This window comes from Puma concolor, chromosome A1 (assembly GCF_028749965.1).
Source record: "Puma concolor isolate L17-30 chromosome A1, mPumCon1.1.hap2, whole genome shotgun sequence".
NCBI lineage: Eukaryota > Metazoa > Chordata > Mammalia > Carnivora > Felidae > Puma > Puma concolor.
Genome location: NC_141667.1, coordinates 209,562,465 through 209,589,566, shown reverse-complemented (window position 1 = coordinate 209,589,566; position 27,102 = coordinate 209,562,465). Strand labels below are relative to the sequence as shown.

Genomic DNA, 27,102 nt, shown 5'->3' with positions numbered 1-27,102 from the left:
ATTTGGACCTTCTATTAGGTATGCTTTGATTTCTTCATTGAAGTAATCCTGGAAAAACTTTAAAAGGGGGTAGTGGTAGAAGAAGGCTTATCCCATACAAAAAGAGAAATGATAGGGGCACGGAAAAAGAAAATAAAAAGAAAAAAATTAATCAAGCAGATAATCAGAGAAGCTATATGGCTTAATCCAGAGAGAGAGAGAGAAAGAGGGAAATAAAGAAGAAAGAGATACAGAAGAAGTGTAAAAATAATAGATTAAAAATGTCTGCTTAAACAAACCAATAACCAGAATAGAGAAGGGAAGATATAAGAGGAAGAAAAGAAAGAATATAACAATAATTGACCAAGAACCAAATCAGAAAATGCAAAACCGGTGGACCTATATCTGATAGTGCCTTGGAACTGGTCACTGTCCTGTTCTGGAGGAGGGCCCTCTTGTTTGGTGAATCAAGCTTGCTCTGGTAGATAGGCAGTTACCAGACACGTACAGGGTGGGGTTTGGTGTAAGCAGTTCCTACCTTCATTGGGAGCCCACTGTCCTATTCCCTGTAGCCCCACTGGGTTGGTGATGATGAGAGAAATCGTGACACCCCTGTCACTCCTTCCCAGACTGGGTGTCCCAAACCACTCTGTTCAGGCCATCCTCACAGTGCCCCAAGGGTGCAAGCGGGCCAGTTTGTACCACTCCACAGCCCGCTGCAACTGCCAAGTGCTTGGCTGGGATTCAAATCCCGATGTCTTAAAGGATCCTGCTCCAAACGCCCTGGTTCCAGGGCAATGCCACTCTGCTCAGCTGACAAAGGGTCTCTGGCTGGTGGGCACCTGCAGGGTCTTTTGTCCTTGGAGACACTATATACCTTCTTCAAACAGAACTCAAGGGAGGGGACTGCTCTCCCAGTGCACCTCTGAGCTCACTACCAAGCCTGGGCCTGGCTCCCCTCCTCCCCAGACCTGTGCATAGGGCGGCACTTCCCAGTCTGGAGGAAGTCCTGCAACCCTGTATCATCACTCCTAAGGTTGTTTGCAAACTAGACACTGGCTCTCTCTCCATTTTTTCTGTTTCCTAGTCCATGGTCCAGAGAGGTTTTTCTCTTGTCCAAATAGAATCCTTTTTGGATTCCACAGCCTCTCTTTTTCTTTCTTTTGTCTCTCCACAGAAGGAGAAACCTTCCCTCCGTGCCTATGCTGCTCATTTTATCTCTCCCAATTTGTAATCATGAACTCATGGCCTGCCGAGCTGTTCCCCCGTGGACTCCTGGTGATGATGTTTCAGTCACTTGGTAGCCCAGATTCTTGGAATTCCAAGGCTTCTAGCTTCCATACTATTGTGTTTGAGGAAAGAGGGACCTTTGCCCCCTCCCCCCACTTCTTTGCCATGTTGACTCCTTCCCCAGTGTACTTGGTTTGAAGAAAAGTACCTCATTTGTTTTTATGTTGGATACTAGGTTTCTTTAACAGCTGACAGTTTTCAAATTGTACTTGTTGGTTGAGCAAGATGAAATATTTTCCATAAAGTTTATTTAAGAAGTATAAGATACAGTTTCATTAAACTGGAATTAATGTGTTCACTTGATACACTTAAAACTCAGTTAATATATTTAACAGTATTTAAGAAAAAGCATTTTGAATAATAAAAATTCCAGATAACCTCTGAACAAGACAATGGCATTCTTTTTATTTGAAATGAATATACAGTTGCATTTCTGAGTAAGATAGAAATATACTACTTTACCTCTTAAAAGTTTTCCTTACTTTAAAAACTTTTTTGTGGGTAAATGACATCACTAGTCCTTAACAACAAATTAACTCAGAAGTTGGCACAACAACTTCTTTTGATTTCGTCCTGCTTATGATAGGCTTACAATTGAGCTATAAAGAGCATTGCAGGCTCAATTACAAGTTATGGCACAAGTTATGTTCACCCATGGAAGGCAACCTCAGGAAAAGAACATAAAGTGGGAATGAGAGCGGGTTCAAAAGCCAAAGGAAAAATGAAATGAAGGTTAGAGATACATAAAAATCTACCAAATCAAGGAAACAACATGAGATTAAATAGTTTCAACGAATTTAAATACATAAGGTGAGAAGTGTCCATGGGAAGGAGATATAAGGAGCAAAGGGATTTAGAAGAGTTGAAATCTCTTTAATAAAATGATGAAACTGACATTAGTGTAACCAGTTCCTACCAAGGCTGCATCAGTCTGTTTAGCAATTTGTTCACTAGAAATTTAAGTGAGTGGCAACAAATGATAAGGAGGGAACATCTGTAAGAATCAGGTGATAAAAGGCTAGGTACTTCTATTAAGTTTGGATGGCAAATTGAAGCCACCAAAGAATTTTAATTGTTATGTGTATCGATGTGTATTTATATTTTCATTTTAAATTAATATATTTTAGTTTTTATGAAATTGATGCACAAATATTATTAAAAACAAGATTTAATAAATAGCTTTATAATGAAAAGTAGTAGACTACTCCATACATCTCACCTCTGCTTTGCAGAGTAATATATCTTTAATTATTTTATGGTAATTTCTTTTTGTTTCTAATTACATTAATTTCATTAAGTAATATGCTTTGCCATTATATATTTATTATCTATTATAATAAATAAGAATTTATCTTATCTCAACACATTTTACTACATCCACCCAACACATATTGTAGGATAGATATGTAATTAACTTTGTATCTTATAGTATTTCCTTCATAAATTTAACGAATACATTCACCTTTGTTTCTTGTACCTGCAATACCACCTAGTCTTGTTTTATCTACAATACAGTTGTCTAGTTAGAGTATTTGCTTTACAACCTTCTAGAACTGTCGTCTTGCTTCTTGATTACCTCTTTTTGCCTCTTTTCCCTCATTTATGAAAAAGCAATAAGAATAGAACATACATTATAGAGTGGCTGTTAAAATTCTATGAGTTTGTGCATTAGAAAAAACAGTAAACTGGCACACAGTAAGGTTTTTTTTTTTTTCTTTAATGTTTTTATTTATTTTTGAAAGAGAGAGAAACAGAGCACGAGCGGGGGAGGAGCAGAGAGAGGAAGACACAGAATGCAAAGCAGGCTCCAGGCTCTAAGTTGGCAGTACAGAGCCTGAAATGGGGCTCAAACTCATGAACTGTGAGATCATGACCGGAGCTGAAGCCGGATGCTTAACCGACTGAGCCAACTAGGCGCCCCAGCACATAGTAAGTTTTTAATAAGTGATAGCTATTGTTAGAGTTTTCACTCTTTCATCAATTCCAATATACTCTTTTACTATTGATTGTGGATCATATTTTAACTGTTAGTGTTTTTCCCTAGAATATAAAATAATGGTGTATCTTAGAAATGACTGACCTTTGGATTCCATGCTATAATGGTGTATCTTACATTGACTGACTGTTAGATTCTACAAAACATTCTTTGTCTTGTAATTATTGATAGTATTAAACCTATATATTGAATCAAATTTGAAAATAAAAAATGGTATGAATATTATCAATGTAAATACAGTTTGTGCAAAGTTATTCAAATACTGTGATTGAGGGTTCCTGGGTGGTTCAGTCAGATAAGCATCCAACTCACGGTTTTGGCTCAGGTTCATGGTTTGAGCCCCGCATCAGGCTCTGTGCTGACAGTACAGAGCCTGCTTCAGCTTCTCTCTCTTTCCCGCTCTCTGTGCCCCTTCCTTACTCATACACACACACTATCTCTCTCTCTCAAAATAAATAAATAAAACTTGAAATAATTAAATACTGTGATTGAATTTTCTTTATTTTTTCCTATATTAAAAATATTATTAGTTACTTAGAATTGTGAAATGTTAGAATGTTCTTTTCCTCTGGAAACCTTCCTCCTGGACTTCTTCCATCATTTTGATTTAATCTTAACTCAACTCTTATTAGGAGAACAAGAGAGGTGTTCGTTGGGCACCATTTCACTGCTCTCCTGTTTTGATCCTTTGTTTCTTCAGTTAGTTCCATAAGAAAATTCAAATTTTGATGAAGCACATCATGCATAATGTGCCAAGAAATAGATTGTGAAAGGTTTTTCTCTAAGGACTTGTTTTTATGTGCAAAATGTCTTTATTTTGCCCGTATTATTATTCAGTAATTTAAGTGAATTTCATAATTCTATATTAAATGTCTTGTTTATTTTTTAAACTGCTTTCTGGCATCGGTGCTGCTGATGGGAAGTCTAATTTCAATTTAATTATCATTTATAATCTGTTTTGTTTTAGGTAATTTGGGTGATATTTTGTTTGTTTTTATTTTTTATTTTTCCTTCCAAGAAGCTTTAATAATCATCGCTCTATTAGTGTTCTATAATGCCACAGTGCATATGTTGAATTTTGTTTGTGCATTTGTGTGTGTGTGTGTGTGTGTGTGTGTGTGTGTGTGTGTGTTCTGTGAACTCATTGATCTCTTTTCAGCTATAGAATTTTATCTTTTGTTTCTGTGAGATTATTTTGCATTATTTCTTTGGTATTTGATCCTCCTATTTTTTCCTTGCTTTTTTTTCTTTCCAAAACCTATCTATTTATAGATTGTTATACCAGATAGATTGTGTTCTACATACATTGTTTTTTAGTATCATTAACTATTTGTCTCACTTCCAAGAGATTTAACTAATTGGTGATAGACATGATCAAATTTGTGCTTTAAGAATGTAAATGGCCACTGGAAATGATAAAATACCTAGGAATAAACAAACCAAAGAGGTAAAAGAACTGTACGCTGAAAACTATAGAAAGCTTATGAAAGAAATTGAAGAAGACACAAAGTAATGGAAAAAAATCCCATGTTCATGAACTGGAAGAACAAATATCGTTAAAATGTCCATACTGCCCAAAGCGATCTAAACATTCAATGCAATCACTATCAAAATAAAACCAGCATTCTTCACAGAGCTAGAACAATCCTAAAATTTATATGTAACCAGGAAAGATCCCAAATAGCCAAAGTGGTGTTGAAAAAGAAGACCGAAGCTGGAGGCATCACAATTCCAAACTTCAAGCTGTATTACAAAGCTGTAATCATCAAGACAGTATGGTGCTGGCACAAAAAGAGACACATAGATCAATGGAACAAAATAGAGAACCCAGAAATGGACCCCTAATTGTATGGTCAACTCATCTTTGACAAAACAGGAAAGAATATCCAGTGGAAACAAGATAGTCTTGGGGAAGCTGGGTGGCTCAGTTGGTTAAATGTCAGACTTTGGCTCAGGTCATGATCTTGAAGTTCGAATTCGAGGCCTGCATCAGGCTCTGCCTGACAGCACAGAGCCTGGAGCCGGCTTCAGATTCTGTGTCTTCCTCTCTCTCTGCCTCTCCCCTGTTCATGCTCTGTCTCTGTCTCTTTCTCTCTCTCAAAAATAAATAAACATTATTTTTTTATTTTTTTTCAATTTTTTTTTTCAACGTTTATTTATTTTTGGGACAGAGAGAGACAGAGCATGAATGGGGGAGGGGCAGAGAGAGAGGGAGACACAGAATCGGAAACAGGCTTCAGGCTCTGAGCCATCAGCCCAGAGCCTGACGCGGGGCTCGAACTCACGGACCGCGAGATCGTGACCTGGCTGAAGTCGGACGCTTAACCGACTGCGCCACCCAGGCACCCCAACATTATTTTTTTAAAGAAAAAGACAATCTCTTCAAAAATGGTATTGGGAAAACTGGACAGCAACATGCAAAAGAACAAAATGGGACTTTCTTACACCATACACAAAAATAATCTCAAAATGGATGAAAGACCTAAATGTAAGACAGGAAACCATCAACATCCTAGAGACAGGCAACAATTTCTTTGTACTTGGTCACAACAACTTCTTTCTAGGAGTGTCTCTAGAGGCAAGGGAAACAAAAGTAAAAATGAACTCTTGGGACTTCATCAAGATAAAAAGCTTCTGCACAGCAAAGGAAACAATCAACAAAACTAAAAGTCAGCCTACGGAATGGGAGAAGATATTTGCAAATGACATATCTGATAAATGGTTAGTATCCAAAATCTATAAAGAACTTATCAAACTCAACACCCAAACAACAAATAATCCAGTGAAGAAATGAGCAAAAGACATGAACATACACTTTTCCAAAGAAGACATCCAGATGTCTAAGAGACACATGAAAAGATACTCAACATCGCTCATCATCAGGGAAATACAAATCAACACCACAATGAGATACCACCTCACCGCAATCAGAATGGCTAACATTAACAACTCAGGCAACAACAGATGTTGGCGAGGATACAGAGAAATGGGAACCTTCTTGCACTGTTGGTAGGAATGCAAAGTGATGCAGGCACTCTGAAAGACAGTATGGAGATTCTTCAAAAAATTAAAAATGGAACTACCCTATGACCCAGCAATTGCACTACTAGGTATTTATCCAAAGGAAACAAAAGTGCCGATTCAAAGGGGCACATGCACTGCAATCTTTATAGCAGCACTATGAACGGTAGCCAAACTGTGGAAAGAGCCCAAATGTCCATTGACTGTTGAGTGGATAAAGAAGTGGTATATATATATATATATATATATATATATATATATATATATATATGGAATATTAATCAGTGATCAAAAATAATGAAATCTTGAAACAAAGTGGATGGACTTAGAGTGTATTACGCTAAGTGAAATAAATCAGAATGATGAATATCATATGATTTCACTCATGTGGAATTTAAGAAACAAAAGAGATGAACATAGGGGGAGGGAAGGAAAAATAAGATAAAAAGAGAGAGAGAGAGAGAGAAACAAACCATAAGAGACTCTTAAGTTACAGAGAACAAACTAAAGTTTGCTGGAAGGGTTTAGGATGGGAATATGGGTTAAATGGGTGATGGGCATGAAGAGGGTACTTGTTGGGATGAGCATTGGGTCTTATATGTAAGTGATGAATCATTAAATTATACTCCTGAAACCTTTATTACATACACTATATGTTAACGAAATTGGATTAAGTAAAATAAAAAAACAAAAATAAAAATAAAAAGGTAACTGGCTGCATTGTAGAAAACTGTTAGTAGTCCTTTCTCCAAAGGGTTTTGCAGGAGAAATGAAAATACCCAGATAATAAGCTCAGATTATTTTCATCCCTCATAAATCTTCCTTCTATCCTTTTCTAACTCTGAGAACATTAACTCTTGCTCTTTATATGAAAAAAAGTTTCCTAAAAATTCAATTAAAATAAAGTGCTTCTGACAGACCTAGAATAAGCATATGTAGCCTAAGCTAAAAATTATCTCTGTTATACTATTAAAGATGTATATCTACATATAAACTTGTAGGAAAGGTGTAGCTGATAATCATCTCAGTTTAAATAACATTTTAACGCCATTTCAATGTTTAAGTAGTAAAAAGGAAGTAATTTTCCTGGAAATCTGTAATATATAGTGTTATGCAAGGAATAAAAGAAATATAAATCTCAAGGAGTTCATAGTGTATTGAGGCTTTGGATATATGAACAAGTAAGTTTAATAGAATATTTAAGTGCTGTGAAAGAAACATATACAAGCAATACTTGAAATTCAGAGAATTAATGCAGTAATTCCCAGGTTTGTTTTGTGGGGCTTTGTTTGTGGTGAAGTGGGCATTAGGAAGTGAAGATATTATAAGTTTCTTTGAAGAAGTAACTTCTTAATTAATTAATTCGTTCTGGATTGGTAGGATGGTACATGAACCCAAAGACCAGATACAGTGAATCACATATATAACTCCTGTGATAATCATATTCCTTATTAATTGAAAAAGTATAGCAAGCTCAGTATTTTTTTTAATATCTCCAGGTTCTTTCACTGATGGGTTTATGAAACATAATGTTGAAAATTGTGTTTGAAGAGTAAAGGTGAGACGAAGTTAATCGGCCTTGAATGTCAAGCTAAAGACTTTGAATCTTATAAAGATGGAAATATTCAGGTGAGTTATAGTATATTTAAAAAAAAAAAGTGTGGTATTATTATAATGTAGAGATGTGAATTAAGAAGTCTTCAAGTAACTCTTAAATCCTAAAAAATTTCACTATATTATTTCAGCATAGCACACAAACCATATAATTTACTCCTAAAATATAAGCTGCCATTCATTCAACTTCTACTAAATTTAAAGAGAATAATAAACATGACACTGGAAACACACACCCTATTGATAGTCTTGCTTTCGACTTTGATCTTCAACTGGAATTGCAGAAATGAAATTTATGGCTGGGCTTCTTTTAATGATTAGAATCAGATTGGAACCATTGGAAAGGATGCCTAAGATGGTATGGTTTTATTATTGTCTGTGTAACCATATGGGAGTTTCACTCTTTACTCTCTGTCGAGTTGATTTATGCCAACACATTAGCATTATTTTCCTAAGTATATTTTTAACAGAGGGTTACCATGTAAGACATTTTGCATTGTTGGACTTAATCTCTGGAGAAGAGAAGTAAGTATAGACCAAAATGCTATAGAACTGACAGAATCAGGAAGAAAATTTCATTGCTCAATATGTTATTGCCTTTTTTTACCAATAAATTTCATATGGATATATCAAGAATATGTAATTTACTACAATTTCATAACTGGAAGTCAGATGGCATTACTTAGGCTAATCAAATGTGATTTAAAAACTTTATCTGCCTACTGTTTATTCCATCTGTTTGCTTGGTTCTTACCATATATCTTAGCATATGAAAGCCGCTTCAATGTAAAAAAAATAAGGCTTTAACATTTATTTTTATTCTTTTTAATTTTTATTTTTTAATTGAAGTTTAATTTACATACAATGTTATATTCATTTCACGTGTACAACACAGTGATTTGGTAATTCTGTACCTTGTGCTGTGCTTGCCATAATAAGTGTAGTTACCACCTATCACCATATGTTACTAAATATTATTGACAATAATAGGTGAAGGGTACAAATTTCCAGTATAACATTTATTTTTATATGTTCTTTGCAATGGTCAACTTGGAGGAAGTTCACTGAAAATGCACAAAGTTGCTTCTCTGTGAATAGTATTTAACAGATCAATATTTTATAACATAAATATGGATAATTCAATATTTTGGAGGGATCAGTCTCTGGATGCCTTCTAGCCATGAAGAGTCTAATCTCTTTCAAGTTGAACTACAGCCATTTATGTTGGCAACTGACAGAAGAAGACTTTGACTTTTCTCCAAATGTGCTTGGGATCTGCAGGGCTTGTAGGAAGTGGGAGTCAAGGAGGAGAGATTTGCCAGTATTGACTTAAGCACACTCTGGAGAAATACTGAATTAGGCTGTTGAACATTTCGTTAGCTGCTGTCCCTGTTCAGTGTTTGGGATCAACTCATTTCTCTCTGGTTAAAAAAACTTTACAGGAGTATTTGCAAGGGCTGTGGTCTGCCAGGAGGCAGTAGAGAAAGCTTATTCTACTTTTAAGTGTATGCTGTTTTAATATTTACAGTTCATATGTAACTATCAATACTATCTTATATTTGGTTATTTTATATAAGTCTTTACATTCCTATGGCAATATATCACTTCCTAGTTTCATGTCTTATGTTCTTAATCATATGGAAAATTCATTAAAAATAATCTTTATTTGGGCAATGTGCATTTAATTTAATTACTTTTCAGTCTATGGTTGTTTCCCACCTCCCCCTAAATCCTTGAAAATTAAGTTTTTAAAACTGTCTTTTACTTTCACATTGGGTAAAGGTGACACATATTAATAAGGATTTCATCATGTGATATATTGGAAGAATAAACACTGTTTCTGGATCCATTTCTTCGAAGTTATGATTATCCTTAAGAATCAAATATGTCAATAATTATATTTCAGATTATTTTCCAATAAACATTTTTAAAATATTGAACATGCTTAAGTTTAATATAATACAAATGTAAGTTGAATATTTCCAGTTAACCCAATACTGGGCTAATTGCCATTACAGACACAGAAAAATGTCCAAGTTGGTTCATGGTATCGATCTATCTATCTATCTATCTATCTATTAGTTATCTATTTCCAATATATCATATCCATGGACTTGGAAGGTGGAATCCTAACGATTTACATATGAAGCCTTCCCAATAGGGCTCTTTGGATGTCATATTTTAAGGACAACAGCTGATATTTCTAACATAAACCCTGGTACTTTTTATTTTTCATACAGAATCTCTCTTCAAAACGGTGTTCTCTGTAGGATTGCTCAATTTTTCTTTCTCCTGATGAATAAGAAACCACTTTTGAGGGACATTTATTAATTTATTTTCTATTCAGGAAATTCAAATTATAGATCCATGGAAATTTAGGGATGAAAGGTTGCAAATTCAACTCTCCACATCAGACTAACATTGAACTACTGACTTAATGTTCCTAAGCCTCAGTTTCTTCATCTATAAAATGAGTAAAATATTAAATGTGTTATAGGGATACTTGTGAGGTATAGAGTGAATGTGCTAATAAACAGTGCCTAGGATAAAATCTTATGCATAGTAAGTGCTCAACTCATGTTATTTTCCTCTTCTGTTACTCTACATATAAGGCAAATGGTCTAACTTAGTAAAAAACAACATAGTAATATATCCTAAATAAGCCGTGATAAGGAATGTGTTTATCTTGATCTTGATCTTGAATCTAAGTGATGTTGAGTGCCAGCCAAAATAACAAGTTGATAAGAAAGCACTGAATTTATTCTTATAGAATAAAAGAAAGAATTGCTTTATCAGATTAAAAAAAATAAGTTTCTTTCTTTTTGAGAGAGAGAAAGAGAGAGAGAGACAGAGTGCGAGCGGGGGAGGGACAGAGAGAGGGAGACACAGAATTTGAAGCTGGCTCCAGGCTCTGAGCCATCAGCCCAGAGCCTGACGCGGGGCTCGAACTCAAGAACTGCAAGATCATGACCTGAGCTAAAGTTGGACACTTAACCGACCGAACCACCCAGGTGCCCCTGCTTTATAAGATCTTAATAGCATCTCAGAGAGAGGGAAAGTAAATTTGGTATTATGAGGTTTTGAAGTCTTCGACCCAGGTATTTAACTGTATAAGGGGTCATAATATAGTGGTTTAGAACTGAAGGGCACATCAAAGTGAGGATTTTGTTTTGATGTCTTTAAAGAGTCCTGAAAAGAAAATAATTGTTTGATGACATCGTTTGCAGAGTTGAACAGTTTGATGTTCATTTTAGGAGAAAAGAATAATTACCGAAAGGAATACCAAAATTACTCTCAACATTTTCCATCCTGGACACAACTTTACTATATTAATAGAGACAGTGGAAAACAATACTGTATTTTTTATATAGTTGTTTTTTACTGTTTATTTTATTTAATTAATTTATTTATTTTTGAGAAAGAGAGAGAGCGAGAGAGAGATTGATTCAGAGTGTGAGCAGAGGAGGGACAGAGAAAGAAAGACACAGAATCTGAAGTATGGTCCAGGCTCTGAGCTGTCAGCACAGAACCCTACATGGAGTTCAAACTCATGGACTGTGAGATCATGACCTGGGCTGAAGTTGGCTGCTTAACTGACTGAGCCACCCAGACGCCCCTAACAATGTTGTATTAATGTAAATAGTAAAATCTTTGTTTTAGGGTGGTTTGAGGTCTCGTTGTCTTCCTTTGTGGTCATTTTTCAGCCTAAGCTAAATGATATATCATTAATATATAGGGGTATGATTAATCCAGATAATGACAACATGAGGTATCATACTCTCATTTCAAGTTTCCTGTTAATGGTTGTTTAAACCTCTATATGTGCCAACCTTTCTTATTTATTTCTTATGTATATTTATATTTATATATATACCTATATATAAAAATATATATGACTATATATATGCTACATATAAATATATATGATATATAACTATGTATATACTATATATACTGTATATAGTATATATACACTGTATATAGTATCTATACACTATATGACTATATAACTATATGTAGTTCTATTATTTATATATAATGTATATTTAATATATTTATATATAATATATATATATTTATATAATGGAATATATATGTATATGTGTATATATGTGTGTATGTGTATATATATATATGTGTGTGTATATATATATATATATATACATATACATATACATATACATATATATATTCTATTATAGTCCAGTACAGCAGTGAACATGTTGAAGATCACAAGTTGAAAATTTCAACATAGTCAACTGAGAGAAGGATTATCATCAGAATTTATAGTCCACTTCTCAGGTGCCAAGGGTGTCTGAAATAAACCAGGAGAATAGAATAAAAATCCTGTAGAATAACACCATAACACCAGATATGGTATTATTCACCAAATAATCTATTTTTTTTTCATTCTTTTCTTTGATTAGCAGGTCTTTTTGTAATAGTGAAAATCCTAGTGAACATTGCGGGAATATAAGCACAACATTCTGTTCCCCTGAAAGGCCAAAATTATATCTAAATTGATTTTCCTCTGAACCACTGCTTATCCAACTTCATGAATCTCCCAGGTTCTATAGTCCGGTTGGCATTATCTAACTCTGATATTCTCTAATCCACAGCACCTGGGATCCTACTTGGTGGGTAAAGTGTGTAAGGAGAAAAGAAATCAATCAAAAATTTCCCTTGAATAATTAAGATGTTGGCTCTCAACTCAGAGCCCATTTTTTATTCTTCTTAAATTATTATCTATTATCTTTTATCAAAGAGGGTAAACTGATGGTAAAAATTGGACCCTGGTTGCCATGTCAGTAAATGTTTTTTTTTTTTTTTTTTTACTTCCAAATTTTAATTTAAATTGCATTTACTTAACATATAGTGTGATACTGGTTTCAGGAGTAGAATTTAGTGATTCACCACTTACACATAACATCCAGTGCTCATCATAACAAGTGCCCTCCTTAATACCAAACACGCATTTAGCTCATTCCCCACCCACCTCCCTCTATCAACCATGTCAGTAAATATCTTGAAAGAAGGAATTAGTTGAACAAGTTTGTATTTAGTCAGCAGATGGCTTTTGTGTCACAAATATAACACCGGGCATAGAAAGTCATACAATGATCTGTTCAGGACCAAGATACTCCAGTAGGATTTCTGAACAGTGTAAACAGTGTTAAAGTGTTATGGCACAACTCCTTTAGAATTGTCCACTGCCAAGAAATTAACTTATAATGGTGAGATCGTTAGGTAGATCTAAAGCAAAAGAGAAGTTTGTCTTCCTTGTAAGATCTGTGAAGTTGAGAAACTCCAAATACACACCATCTGTTTCCTTTTTTTCTTCCAAGTTCTATTTCTTAACAGTTCAATTAAAAACTAGTTCCCACATAAGGTCTTCAAGTCATATTTTATTGAAGAAAGTAATCTACTTTTCTATGAAAATTTGTCTTTTAGATGCTTAGACATTGGGATGTCTGTCCTGTTGTGTTTGTCATCTATAAAAATCACACGTAGGTTGAATCCAGTTAATCAGGAAATGAACTGACTCTTTACAAATAACCAATATTAAGAGAAGCTGAGTGGTTGTCAAAAAACTGTGTGTACAAATTCGACAGTTTATTGTTATGATTTAGCCAGTTCACCAGCCAATTGTAGTCAAGTATTGAACTCATAACAAAAAATGTATAAAGAAGTAACAATGTTAATAATAGAGACTTACTCTATAGTTAACAGAATTAAAAGTAGCCTTAAGCCAACCAAAGGGGAAAGAAGATTACTAGAAAAATGAAGAACCGGGGTGCCTACGTGGCTCAGTTGGTTAAGCATCTGACTCCTGGTTTTGGCTCATGTCATGATCTCATGATTTGTGAGATCGAGCTCCATATTAGTTCTGTGCTGTCAGCACTTGTGGTTCTCCCTCTCTCCATCTCTCTCTGTTCCCCCCCCCAAAAATAAATAAATATACATTAAAAAAAATGAAGAACAAAAGAATGAAGATCAAAATGTAACAACTCTTGGTTTTGTTTTCTGAATCTTGAGTGAAGACTATCAATACCTCACGTAGTTGATTTGGTCTGGGAAGTGTTGGGTGGAATCTGTCTCCTTACAGAGGTCATAGGCTTCTGGAGTTTCCCTAATAATCCTCAACTTGAAGACTCCAGAAGGAATTGTCTTCTAGTGATTCAAGGATGTTATATGCCTCTTTAATTGGGAGATATGGACCAGTTTCCAACAGATTCCAAGGCAGATCTCTAGGTTTTAATTAATGCAAAATTTCTTTTGAAAGAAAGTGAAGAAAGGCTCTCATAATTGTTGATGACAGCCCTGGGTGCATTGCTAAGTCACCTGTAATTCGAGCAATGTGTTTTTGCAATAATATGGTGTTTATAAATGGAGATGATACATCCAAACACATGTTGCTGCCTGTTACTATCACATAAAGGGAGAATTGATGATACCCAGAAGGAGCTGATCTCATTGTCATTAATCGAGAGTAATACTTATTTTTTTTTAATTTTTTTAAATAATTAAAACAAATTTTTTAACATTTATTCATTTTTGAAAGGCAGAGGGAGACAGAGTGTGAATGGGGGAGGGGCAGAGAGAGAGGGAGACACAGAAACAGAAGCTCTGAGCTGTCAGCACAGAGCCTGATGCGGGGCTTGAACTCACGGACCATGAGATCATGACCTGAGCCGAAGTCGGCCGCTTAACCGACTGAGCCACCCAGGCGCCCCAATTTTTTAAAATAATTTTAAAAAATGTTTATTTACTGGGGTGCCTGAGTGGCTCAGTTGGTTAAGCGTTCAACTTTGGCTCAGGTCATGATATTGCAGTTTATGAGTTCAACCCCTGAGTTGGGCTTTGTGCTGATGGCTCAGACTGTGGAGCCTGCTTCAGATTCTGTGTCTCCCCCAGTCTCTGACCCTCCCATGCTCATGCTCTGTCTCTGTCTCTCAATAGCAAATAATCATTAAAAATTTTTAATTAATTAATTAATTAATTAATTAATTAATGTGATTATTTATTTTTTGAGAGAGCGTAAGCAGGGGAGGGACAGAGAGAAGGGGACAGAAGATCAAAGCGGGCTCCATGTGGATAGCAACAAGCCCCACATGGGGCTCGAAACCATGAATCGCGACATCATGACCTGAGACAAAGTCAGACGATCAATTGACTGAGGCAACCAGGCACCACAATCCAGTGGTAATACTTTAAATACATCTAAGTTGGAGAATCTCCGAGAGTTTTGCTACTTTTCCTTTCATAATTACATTTGATATCTCTACTTTTCTCAAAATTGCAAAACTTTGTAAAATTTTTGATATGACATTTCAGTAAAATGGGTACATCTGTCACTAAAGGATGCTAGAGAGACAGAATGAGATTTCTTGGATTGGTAACACAAAGTACAGTCATTGTTACTTATGAAAAATTAAATGAATGAAATTTATTTTTATAAAATTAAATCATACATATATATATATATATATATATATTCTTTCAAGTAATTATCACACTCTTAGGCAACAAGAAGGTTCAATCAATTCTGAGAGTAAGAAAACAATTGTAGACACATATACAATAGCCATTCAGGTGATAGTTATGTGAAAAAGAACTAATCAGGGGGTTGCTGAGGTTTGGGCTCTTGAACCTTTAAAAATTTTTTTTAATGTTTTTATTTTATTTCTGAGAGAGTGAAAGAAACAGAGAGAGACAGAGTGTGAACAGGGGAAGGCAGACACACACACACACACACACACACACACACACATACACACACACACAAAATCTGAAGCAGGCTCCAGGCTCTGGGCTGTCAGCACAGACCCTGAAGCAAGGCTTGAACTCATAAACTGTGAGATAAAGACCTGAGCCTAAGTCAGACACTTAACCGACTGAGGGCTCTTGAACCTTGTACTCACCTTTAGAGTTTTACCAAAATTATGCTGGTGACAGATGAGACAAACACTATAGACACCCTCAGAAATTTTAGTGATGTTCCCCCCAGTGTTGATTGAATACAGTAGTCTTGTGGTAGGCAATTTCATGTGTAGTTGCATGCTTTCATTTGTGGTACCCCAGTGCTCCTAAGCAGCCATCTTTGAAGATTATTCTCATGTAGCCTGCATTCATATTTTTCCCAGTACCTTTGTTTCTGACTCTGGTGCAATGACTCTGGTACAATAGCCTTTTGAAGCTTTTAAAGGATTTTTCTCTTTGGGTATGTAACCAGGATGTTAGTGAATGCAGTCTGTCTAGCAAAATGAACATCATGAGCATTTTCTCTAGTTTTTAGGTTATTCCCTTAATTCCACCTTTTAGTGAATCATGAGGGCGCACAAAAGTTCTTTAATGGATTGGCTACTTGTAGATATGGTCAAAAACCCTCTCTTCTTTTTAAAGCATTCCAAAATTATGGTCAATTCCCAAAACTTATTGTATACATTACATTAATTCTCCTATCTCCAGCTAACTGACAAGCTGTGGTGAGAACATTGATTTCTACTTTCTGCGTAGACTTTGCCTCAGACAGGAAGTCATATTCTTGGGGTAAAGTCAAATCTATTGGGGACATACTAAGGGTGTTTTTCTGTTTTGGTCTCAAGATATAACCAAGTCTTAATATAATCAACCAAATTAAGTCTGTATATTATAAAAGGGTTTTCCAATAAATCTCCCTGAAATATAGCTCATGAATAAGAGGTTAGACAATTATGATTTTCCCTTCTCTATGTAATGATATAAAAGTGGCAGGATTAAAAACATTACAATGATGAATAGAAAATAATAGAATTTCATAGAAGTAAGCCTGTTTGCTAAGAAATGTGTATTTTTAGGGGCGCCTGGGTGGCACAGTCGGTTAAGCGTCCGACTTCAGCCAGGTCATGATCTCGCGGTCCGTGAGTTCGAGCCCCGCGTCAGGCTCTGGGCTGATGGCTCAGAGCCTGGAGCCTGTTTCCAATTCTGTGTCTCCCTCTCTCTCTGCCCCTCCCCCATTCATGCTCTGTCTCTCTCTATCCCAAAAATAAATAAACGTTGAAAAAAAAATTAAAAAAAAAAAGAAATGTGTATTTTTATTGAGCAACCATTATAAAACACGAGGGATCATCAAATGTAAAGGAGATGCTAAAATAAAATTGGCGGTAGCGTTTGCTTAATTATCTGTCATGACTATTACCTGTAGACAAAGTGGATAGGCTTTGGCAGGGAGTCAAGAAGGAGTCTATAGTTAGCTACTTGTCTGTGGTCATTCTCAAAACATTAATCAAGAATGTTGAGGGCTTGTCCATAACTCTGACATAATGAATAAGTAGAAAGGTTCATGATAATTAAGTAAGCCTACATCAGATGTTGAAGAGCTAATTTCATACACACACACACACACACACACACACACACACACACACAGACACAAATATGTCACTTCTTAGGTTTTCAGGGAAGAGTCTCCCTTGCCATAAATTTGGTTAAGTCATATAGTGTTTTGGTGATTTCAGAAAAGTTAAGGCCTATTACCTGTGGAAGTCAATAAGTCTATCTTGAAAGTGTCTGATCCTGGAAACTAAGCAGGGTTGGACCTGGTTAGTACTTTGATGGGAGGAGTCAATAAAATCCAGGAATTCCTTTATCTTTTTCTTTTTTTAATTGATCTGGGATAGTTTGAATGGTTGTAGTGACTCAGGAATAAGAGATCTATCTTCTTGGAATAAATCATACTCTTGGGGGTAAACTTTATTTAAGAAAACATTTAAATACTCTTTGGAAATCTTTTGCCCTTTCTAAACTGTAATAGTAAGTAGATATATACAGTCAATCTTAGAATTTTCCTTATCTTTAAAACACACAAAAATAGTCATACACATATTGAATAAGAGTAGAATCACAAGGAAATGTAATGTTTCCTTAAGGTCTTAGTTGAGGACTTGTGAAAAGCAGTAAAGTTCCTTACTAAATCCTTGGGATATTACAGTCCAGGTATTTTTTGCTTTTTGCTTTTTTTTTTTTTTTTCCAGGAGAAGGCAATTATTGCCTATATTGATCTAACTCTAGAGGGACACTAAAGAAAGCAGCACACAGATCAACAACTGCAAAATATGCAGAATCAGGAGGTACTGAAGGTAAAACAAACCTCAACTCTATAATACAGTGAAAAACTAAGACTATTATATTTATTTATAGCTCTCAGTTCCTAACTAAACAGAGATCCTTGCTTACTGGTTTTGATAGGGAGGATAGGAGTACTCTAAGATCTAGTAAAGGTAGGTTGAGTTCTTCTCCATTATTTGGATTTTGACTGTTGGTTTTAGTCTCCTTTTACCTTCTGGTTTAAGAGCTAATTTTGTTAGGTTGGCCAGAGGTTTACATGGGTCAATAGGAACATAAATAGATTCAGCACCCAAAATCCAACCCCCAAAAAAGTAAACCTTTTTCCCCCCATCAAGTGGTCAGCACCTCCTTGAAGTCCTCAGTTTGGACTTAGTTTAGGCACAAGGGTATTGGCAAGTCAGTGACCAAAATAGCTATTATCTCATTATGAAAAGGGATAGCCTCAGGAATTTCAAGATCACAAGGAGAGCATTTACACTGGTAATTCCACCTGCCAGGTAAAAGTCTCATAATTAGGTTGGTGGGTGCAGGGCCAAAAGGAAAGAAGAATGTTTCTTGTTTATAACGATGAGATAACAGGTTGGGACTAGAACACAGGGAATGTCTGAGGATTATGTTTATCAGAGATACCCACAATCTAAGAGTTTACTGAGTCTGAGAGAGAGAGAGAGAGAGAGAGATTATGTAACACTGTTTGGGTTTAAGATGATAATGTAGTGCCTCTATCAGTGAAACTTTTTCAAAACTGCCTTTAAAAAAAAAAAAAACAAAGGAATTTTTGTTTTTACTTTTATTTTATAGCCTTGTTGAGATACGTTTCACACACCATTAAATTCACATATTTAGGGTAAACAGTTCAGTGGTTTTTGTGAATTCACAGGAAAAAAATACATATCACCAAAATCTAATTCTAGAACAGTTTTTCAACACCCCCCACCAAAAAACAAAAAACAAAATAAAAAACAAAAAACTTTGTACATATTAGATGCCATTCCAAATTCCCACCTCTTTCCTACCCAGCACCAGGAACTAGGATCTATTTTTAGTTTCAATGGATTTTCCTATTCTAGATGTTTTATATAAATGAAATGATGTAATATGTGGCCTTTAAACTGTCTTCTTTGACTTAACATAATACTTGAAGCTTTATCCGTGTTGTGGTGTGGTGTGTATAAACCCTTTTTTTCATTTCCAGCCGATATTCCATTGTATCAATATACTACATGAAAAAAAAAATCCATTCATCAGTTGTTGAGCACTTAGGTTGTTTCCACTTTTTTTAGCTGTTATGAATAATGCTGTGTGCTTTTGCACATACAAAAAAACTTGTACATGTACAGGTTTTTACCTGGATATGTTTTTGTTTCTTTTGGATATAAATCTAAGAGTAGAATTGCTGGGTCATTTGTAACTGTATTCAAGATGTTGGGGAACTGAAAAACTGTTTTCTGACACACTGACAAAGAGTCTGTACCAATTTTGCATTCACACTAGGAACTTATATGATGGTTCCAAATTCTCCACATTCTTACCGACATTTGTTCTTTACTGTCATCTTTTTTAGCCACCTAGTGGGTGTAAAGTGACATCTCATTGTGGTTTTGATTTGCATTTCTCTGATAATTATGTTGAGCAACTGTTCATGTGTTTATTGGCCATTTGTATATTTTTATTTGGGGAAATGTCTTCAAATCACTTGCTCGTATTTTAATTGGATATTTTATCTATTGTTAAGTTGTAAGAGTCCTTTATATATTCTGTAGAAAAATATCTTGTTAAGTATATGATTTGCAAATATATTCTAATACATGAGTTGTCTTTTTACTTTCTTGATAATGTCTTTTAAAACACTTTTTTTTTTTTTTAATTTTGATGAAGTCCAGTCTGTGTATTATTTCTTTGCTTGGGTTTTGGTGTCATACCTAAGAAATTACTGCCTAAGTTTGTAAAGATCACAAAGTGTTACTTCTGTGTTTTATTTTAGAAGTTTTATTCTTTTAGCTATTACATTAAAGTAAATGATCCATTTTGAGGTAATCTTTGTGTGTCATGTGAGAACAGGGTCTAAATTCAGTGTTTTGCCTATGGATATGTATTTGATTCAACCTAATTTCTTGAAAAGACAATTATTTCCTTATTAAATTATCTTGGCACCCTTGTTGAAAATCAGCTGACTGTATATCTAGGGTTTACTGCTGGATTCTCAGTTGTAATTTGTTGATCTATATGTCTACGTGTAAGAATGCATTGTCTTAGTTACTGAAACTTTTTAGTTTATTTTGAAACCAAGAAGGATGAGTCATCTAAATTTGTTCTTTTTAAGAGTGTTTTGACTATTCTAGGTGCTTTGCATTTCCATATGAATTTTAGGTATAGCTTGCCATTTTGCTAAAAATAAAAAAAAATAGCTGGGATTTAATAGGAATAGTGTTGAATCTGTACATCAATTTGGGTAGTATTATCCTCTTGACAGTGTTCATTCATTCAGTTCATGGACATGAACTCTTTCATTTATTTAGATCTTTTTAAGTTTCTTTCAATGATTTATAGTTTTCAGTGTACCAATCTTACATATTTTTGTTAAATTTATTCTTCATATTTTAATCTTGTAGATGTTATTATAAGTAAAATTGCTTTCTTAGTTTGACTTTTGGATTTTTTTTATTGTTAGTAGATAGAAATGCAGTAAAGGTTGTATTAATCTTGTATCCTGTCACATTGCTAAATTTGTTTATTAGTTCTAATAATTATGGTATGTTCATTATGGTGTTCAGTATATAAGATCATGTCATCTGTGAATAGGGATAATTTACTTCTTCCTTTCCAATATGGATGCTTTCTAATTCTGTTTTTTGCCTAATTTCCCTACCTGAAACTTCCATGTTATTGTTGAATATAGGTGGCAAGATAGGATACATCCTTGTTTGGTTCCTGATTTTAGGTGTAAATCATTTAATCTTTCACCATTAAGCTCGAGGCTAGTTATAGGTTATTTGTAGATGTTTTGTCAGGTTAAGATGGTTCCCTTTTATTCCCAGTCTGTTTTTGTTGTTGTTGTTGTTGTTGTTGTTAATCATTAAAAGGTGTTGGATTTTTGTGAAATGATTTTGCTGTGTCTGTTGAGATGATTATGTTTTTTTTAATCCTTTATCCTATAAATATGGTATATTACATTGATTTTTGGATAGTAAATGACTCTCTCCTGTCTCGGAGAAATACCACTTGGTCATGGTGTGTATCCCATTTTAATTGTTGTTGGGTTAAGTTTGTAATTTGTTGATGATTTTATGTCTATGTTCTTAAGGGATGTTGCCCTATTGTCCTTAAGGGATGTGGTTTTCTTGTGATGGATTTTCTACTCTTGGTATCACCATAGTAATGACTTCATATAATGAGCTGGGAAGTGTTCACTCCTCTTCTATATTTTGAAAGAAATTGTGATATTAATTCTCTAAATGAGAATTAATCAATTTCATTGATTTTACCATTGAAGCCATCTGGTGCTTGATTTTGTTGAATTTTTTTTAAATTATTAGTTCAATATTTTTACTTTGTATAAATCTGTTTAGATTATCTATGTTTTCTGGGTTCAGTTTTGGTAGTTTGTGACTGTCTAGCAATTTGGCCACTGCACCCAAGTTATCTAATCTGTTAACACACAATTGTTCATAGTGTTATTTTATAATCCTGTTTTAAAATTTCTCTAAGAACAGTAATAATGTTCCCTCTTCCATTCTCAATTTTAGTAATTTGAGTCTTTTCTCTTTTTTCATGGCACATTGAATTACATGTTTTCATTTCAGTTTTCAACCTTTTTACTTTTTTAAATGTTTGTTTATTTTGAGAGACAGAGAGTGCCTATGCACTTGTGCGAGGTGGGGAAGGGCAGAGAGAGAAAGAGAGGGAGAGAGAGAGAGAATCCCAAGCATGCTCCATGCTGTCAGTGCAGAGCCCCGCTTGGGCTCAATCTCACAAACCGTGAGATCATTACCTGAGCCAAAATCAAAAGTCAGATGCTTAACTGACTAAGCCAATCAGGTGCCCCAGTTTTGACCTTTTTAAATATATGATTTTTATTTCATTGATTCTTCTTACTGCTTTCTATTTTAATAATTTAAATTTTAATCTTTATTTTTATGCTTTAGATTTAACTTTTTGTTCATTTTCTAATTTGTGTGGTAGAAGGTTGATTAATGACTTTATATCTTTCTTCTTCTTTCAGTATAGATATTTACAATTATAAATTCCTCTGTAAGCACTGCTTTTGCTGCATCCCATAAAATTTGATATGTTGTAGTTTTATTTTCTTTCAAGTCAAAGTACTTTTTCAATTTCTCTTGTTATTTCTTCTTTGACCATTAGTTACTTAGGAGAATGTTTTTCATTCCATGTATTTGGGAATTCTCAAAGTTACTCCTGTTGATGTTTTACTTAATTTTATTGTGATCAGAACACATAATAAATATGTTAATGTTTCAATTTTCCGAGGCTCCTTTTATGGTAGAGATTTTCCTACGGGCTATAAGTTAAGATAAATTTATTGACTGTATTCAGATTATAATGCTTTTAACAGACCATCAGAAAAGGTGTGCTCTCTCTGTTGTTTGCAGTGCTACTGGTCTTTGGTATCACATCAATGAGCTGAGGAGGTGGGAGATAAGGAAATAGTTCCAAGTTAAACATCTCCAAACCTACTGTTTTGGTTTAGTGATTTTTATTGGATAGATGATTTTCAACTCATTCTGTGGCTTTGATTAATGGCCAGAGTTCTGATATGGTTGATTTTAGTTGTCTTGCCCATATATTTGTTCTTATAACAAGTTCACTGAGGTACTCCCTAATCTGTTCTGAAAGTCATTTTCTTAAGGTTGTCTTTGAATATTTTGAGAAAATTCTCTTTTTGAGGTTAAGAGAACAATAGGAAATTGGTGCTTACTTTTTTAGTAACAACTTCACTGATCACTAACTTATTTTATTTTCTTGGCTAACACAGGAAACTTTAAAAAAATTCTTTTTCTCCTGTATACAGTATCTAGAGACCCTGTTTAAATAAACAAGGATAGAAATTTTTATTTTGATTTTTGTTTGTTTTAATTTTTTTTAATGTTTATTAATTTTTGAGAGAGAGAGAGAGCACGACTGGGGGAGGTGCAGAGAGGGGGCGGGGACAAGATCCAAAGCAGGCTCTGTGCCAGCAGCAGAAAGACTGGTGTTGTTCTTGAACTCACGAACAGTGAGATCATGACCTGATCCAAAGTTAGGTGCTCAACCAACTGAGCCATCCAGGTGTCCGTTGTTTGTTTTATTCTTATCTGTAATACCATCAATTTATCAGAGTTATAGTCTGCTTTGGTTCTAAGATTCTGAAAAGTTTCAGCAAAGTATTGGAGGTTTGCCTGTGGGGTAATTTCTGATTCTAGTTTTTATTGCATGTTAAGTTTCCCACTTTTGACATAATATTAATAAAACTTGAGGAAAGAGCTAAGATTACATATATTTTAGGTTTTACTTCTGAATGTTGTCTATTTAAAAGTGTTAAAGAACTATTCCTAAAGTCCCAATGATTCAACCTTTGATTGCTTAGAGGACTAAATCGTGACAAAGCTATTTCACAGGAAAGATTTTGAAGACAGACTTCAAAATATCTTGTCCAACATCTACAGTTTTATCCAAACACTTGTTAATTCCTATTCAGTTTAGAGTCTTGTTAAGTCACCCTTGGAATCTCCCCATTCTTCATTTTCCATACAAGGTTTTGCAACTGAGATTTCCACTAACACAAATTAGTTGGTATATGTCTAGAAGCCCTGGATTATATATTCTTTTAATTAATATATGTTCTTCTGCAGATTTCTTTCTATATTTTCAAAGTCTTTGATGATGGCTGTCAATTAAGTAAAACACCGAGTCTTACATGGTCCTTCTTTGTTTTGAGAGTTATTTTACTTTAAGAAGTAGTTGACATTTGGGGCTTTGGCAGGCCTAGGGGAAAGGAGAGGGGTGCAGATAGAATTAGGTGCAGAAGGAAATGAAGAAGCAAAGAGTGAGGGAAGTTATTAGTTAGATAAAGCATTTAGATTCTAGTTATGATGTAGAGGATCTAAAAGAAAGATAGTTTTAAGTTTTTTATTATATATATGTTTCAGAATTTTTCTTAGCTTGGCCAAGGAATAGATTTAGGAAGCAATTTTTGGATCAAATTTTTTGGAGAATGAGTTTTATGCAAATAAAAATAGACAATATTTTTGGTAAGATGTCCCCCCCATCTTTTCATTTTGAACTCAAATATTCAAAGACTTACAGTTAAAACAAACAAACAAACAGAACAGTCTTTGATGTTGTTTACCAAAATTTGAGTGGTTTCATAAACATTTAAATGTTTTCTTTTTCCCAAATCGAAAAATACAGTTATTTACAATTTGAATATTCTATTAAAGTGTTTTCAGGAATAATAAATTCATGTTGATAAATATAAAGAAATAGTAAAGTTGTGTTAAAGTACACAGAGAGTTAACTGTGTGAGTGTAAATCATTTCAGGTTTTGGTAGAAATGTCCAGTAGGTACAGTTAAACATATAAGTAGATGCAATTTCTTGCCAACAGTTAAACATATAACTAGATGCAATTTCTTACCAATTATTTTTTTTCATAAAAATTAAACAGAAGAGATGACTAGATATTTTATGAAAAATATTGTAGATAGCTTTGTTTTGTTCTGTAACTATTATCAGATGTATACTATATTTATATAATTTTCAGATGCATACTATATTTATATAATTTTCAATTCAATAAATATGAGATATAAATGTTTATTATGATAAATGCTACTGTACTCATTCTGACCGTTCATGAGCCACTTATAAAATATATTGTTAACTTTCAGTGTTATTTTGCAAGGCAGTTGATTAAGCATAAAGTTAAGTGTGGTGTGAACAGGGTAATGGAGAGATAAAAGGCAAGGTCCTGTTGTATGATGGCATTGTAAACATGAGCTCTTTTGAAGATTGCCACTTTTTGTTGCTGACTGAACCTAATCGCATGGCTGATTGCATGAATTTCTAAAAGCTAGAGGCTACACATATCTGCATGAACTGTAGGAAACCATGCTCTATATATTTAGTTATCAAATGAAATACATTGATATTATAAAGGACTAAACATATTTTATACTTTCCAACACCACTCTAAGTGTCCATGTCTGTAAAATGTAGATAAATAATGTCTGCCTAAGAGGATCTTCGTATTTAAGTCACTTAGGGTAATATCCACCATTGTTAGTTTCTTAGCTTATACCTTTATCATTGTCCAAATGAAAGTGATTCTAAATTGACCCCAACTTATATGACTATTAAGTTCTTGGTTCTCATGGAACTTCTTAAGATGGAGAGTCAATTTCTCATGTCTTCACACGTTCATTGACTATACTTTACTCTTAGTTAATCTTGGATATTAATGTATAGTTGACATTCATCTAATTTGAGACTCTAAGAATATTTGATATAAACCTAAAGAAAGACCAAATTCAGTGATTTTCTTTAACAGTTATTGTTGGTCTCCAATCTCTGCCTGTGGGAAACTGTGCTGTGTCATGTAGTGTCCTTGTTCCATAGTCTTTTTTTTTTAATGGACCCTGGAAACAAAGTTGGGCTAGTTTAATTCTCTAGCATCAATTTGTATATGTTCTTCACTCAATCTCTCTCTCTGTCTGTCGTTATTAGTAGTAGTTGTAGTGTTACCATCATCAGCAACATTTATTTATTTTATTTTTTTAACATGAAATTTATTGTCAAATGTGTTTCCATACAACACCCAGTGCTTATCCCAACAGGTGCCCTCCTCAATGCCCATCACTCACTTTCCCCTCCCTCCAACCCCCCCACCCATCAAACCTCAGTTTATTCTCCATTTTTAAGAGTCTCTTATGGTTTGGCTCCCTCCCTCTCTAACTTTTTTTCCGCCTTCCCCTCCCCCATGGTCTTCTGTTAAGTTTCTCAGGATCCACATAAGAGTTAAACATATGGTATCTGTATTTCTCTATAGGACTTATTTCACTTAGCATAACATTTTTAAAACAGCTAGATTTATTTTTTTTCATGTAGAAACACTTTATTTATTTGGTGTAAGTATAACTTTATTTTTATTTCTTTGTAGTGTTATATTAATTTCAGATATATAATATAGAAATTCAACAATGTCTTAAATTATGCATATGAGTGAAATAATATGGTATTTGTCTTTCTCTGAAAGACTTATTTCACTTAGCATTATACATCCTAGCTCCATCCACATCATTGCAAATGGCAAGATTTCATTATTTTTAATGGCTGAATAATATTCCATTGTATATATAAATGTCTTCCAAAGAAGACATCCAGATAGCCAACAGACACATGAAAAGATGTTCATGACTTACCGTCAGGGAAATGAAAATCAAAACTACAGTGAAAAATCACCTTACACCTGATAGAATGGCTAAAATCAACAACACAAGAAACAGCAGGTGTTGGCAAAGAAATGTAGAAAGGGGAAACCTCTTGCACTCTTGGTGGAAATCTAAACTGGTACAGCCACTCTGAAAAACGGTATGGAAATTCCTCAAGAAATTAAAAATAGAACTACCTTACAAACCAGCAATCACAGTACTGGGTAGAATACAAAAACATTAATTCAAAGGGATACATGCATCCCTGTGTTTATAGCAAGATATGGAAACAGCCCAAGTGTCCACTGGTTGATGAATGGATAAGAAGGATGTGCTGTAAAACTGCTAGATTTAATGGCAACCTCCTCTGAAAATTTTACTTGTCCTTGCTTCAGGAACTGCTAGGTGCAAGTCTGACCTTCCTATCCAGAAACTTAGATATCTACTTACCAGTGTATTTTGAAAAACACTAAATAGCATCCTTTACCAAAAATATCTCAACTATTTTTCTTCAGCATCTAAAATTTTATTTACCAGAAGTAGTGTGTGGTATAATGGAATTATCTGTGGACCTAATGCTAGAAAACCTTAGGTTATATTCATTTCCACATCAAACACTGTATCTGGGGCTAGTGGAAAGTCATCTGACACATTTCCTTGCCTTAAAATT

The 27,102-nt window shown here is 34.4% G+C and overlaps 1 protein-coding gene across 1 annotated transcript in view; it reads left to right on the top strand.

The window, feature by feature from the left end:
* Positions 1 to 570: 570 nt before the first annotated feature.
* The window catches only part of LOC112860807 (NEDD8 ultimate buster 1), an 80,043-nt gene continuing 53,511 nt past the window's right edge, over positions 571 to 27,102 (top strand). Inside the window, 3 exon segments of the mRNA XM_025924025.2 lie at positions 571 to 813; positions 7,838 to 7,915; positions 13,352 to 13,407. Of these exon segments, the coding sequence (XP_025779810.2) occupies positions 571 to 813; positions 7,838 to 7,915; positions 13,352 to 13,407 (377 nt within the window).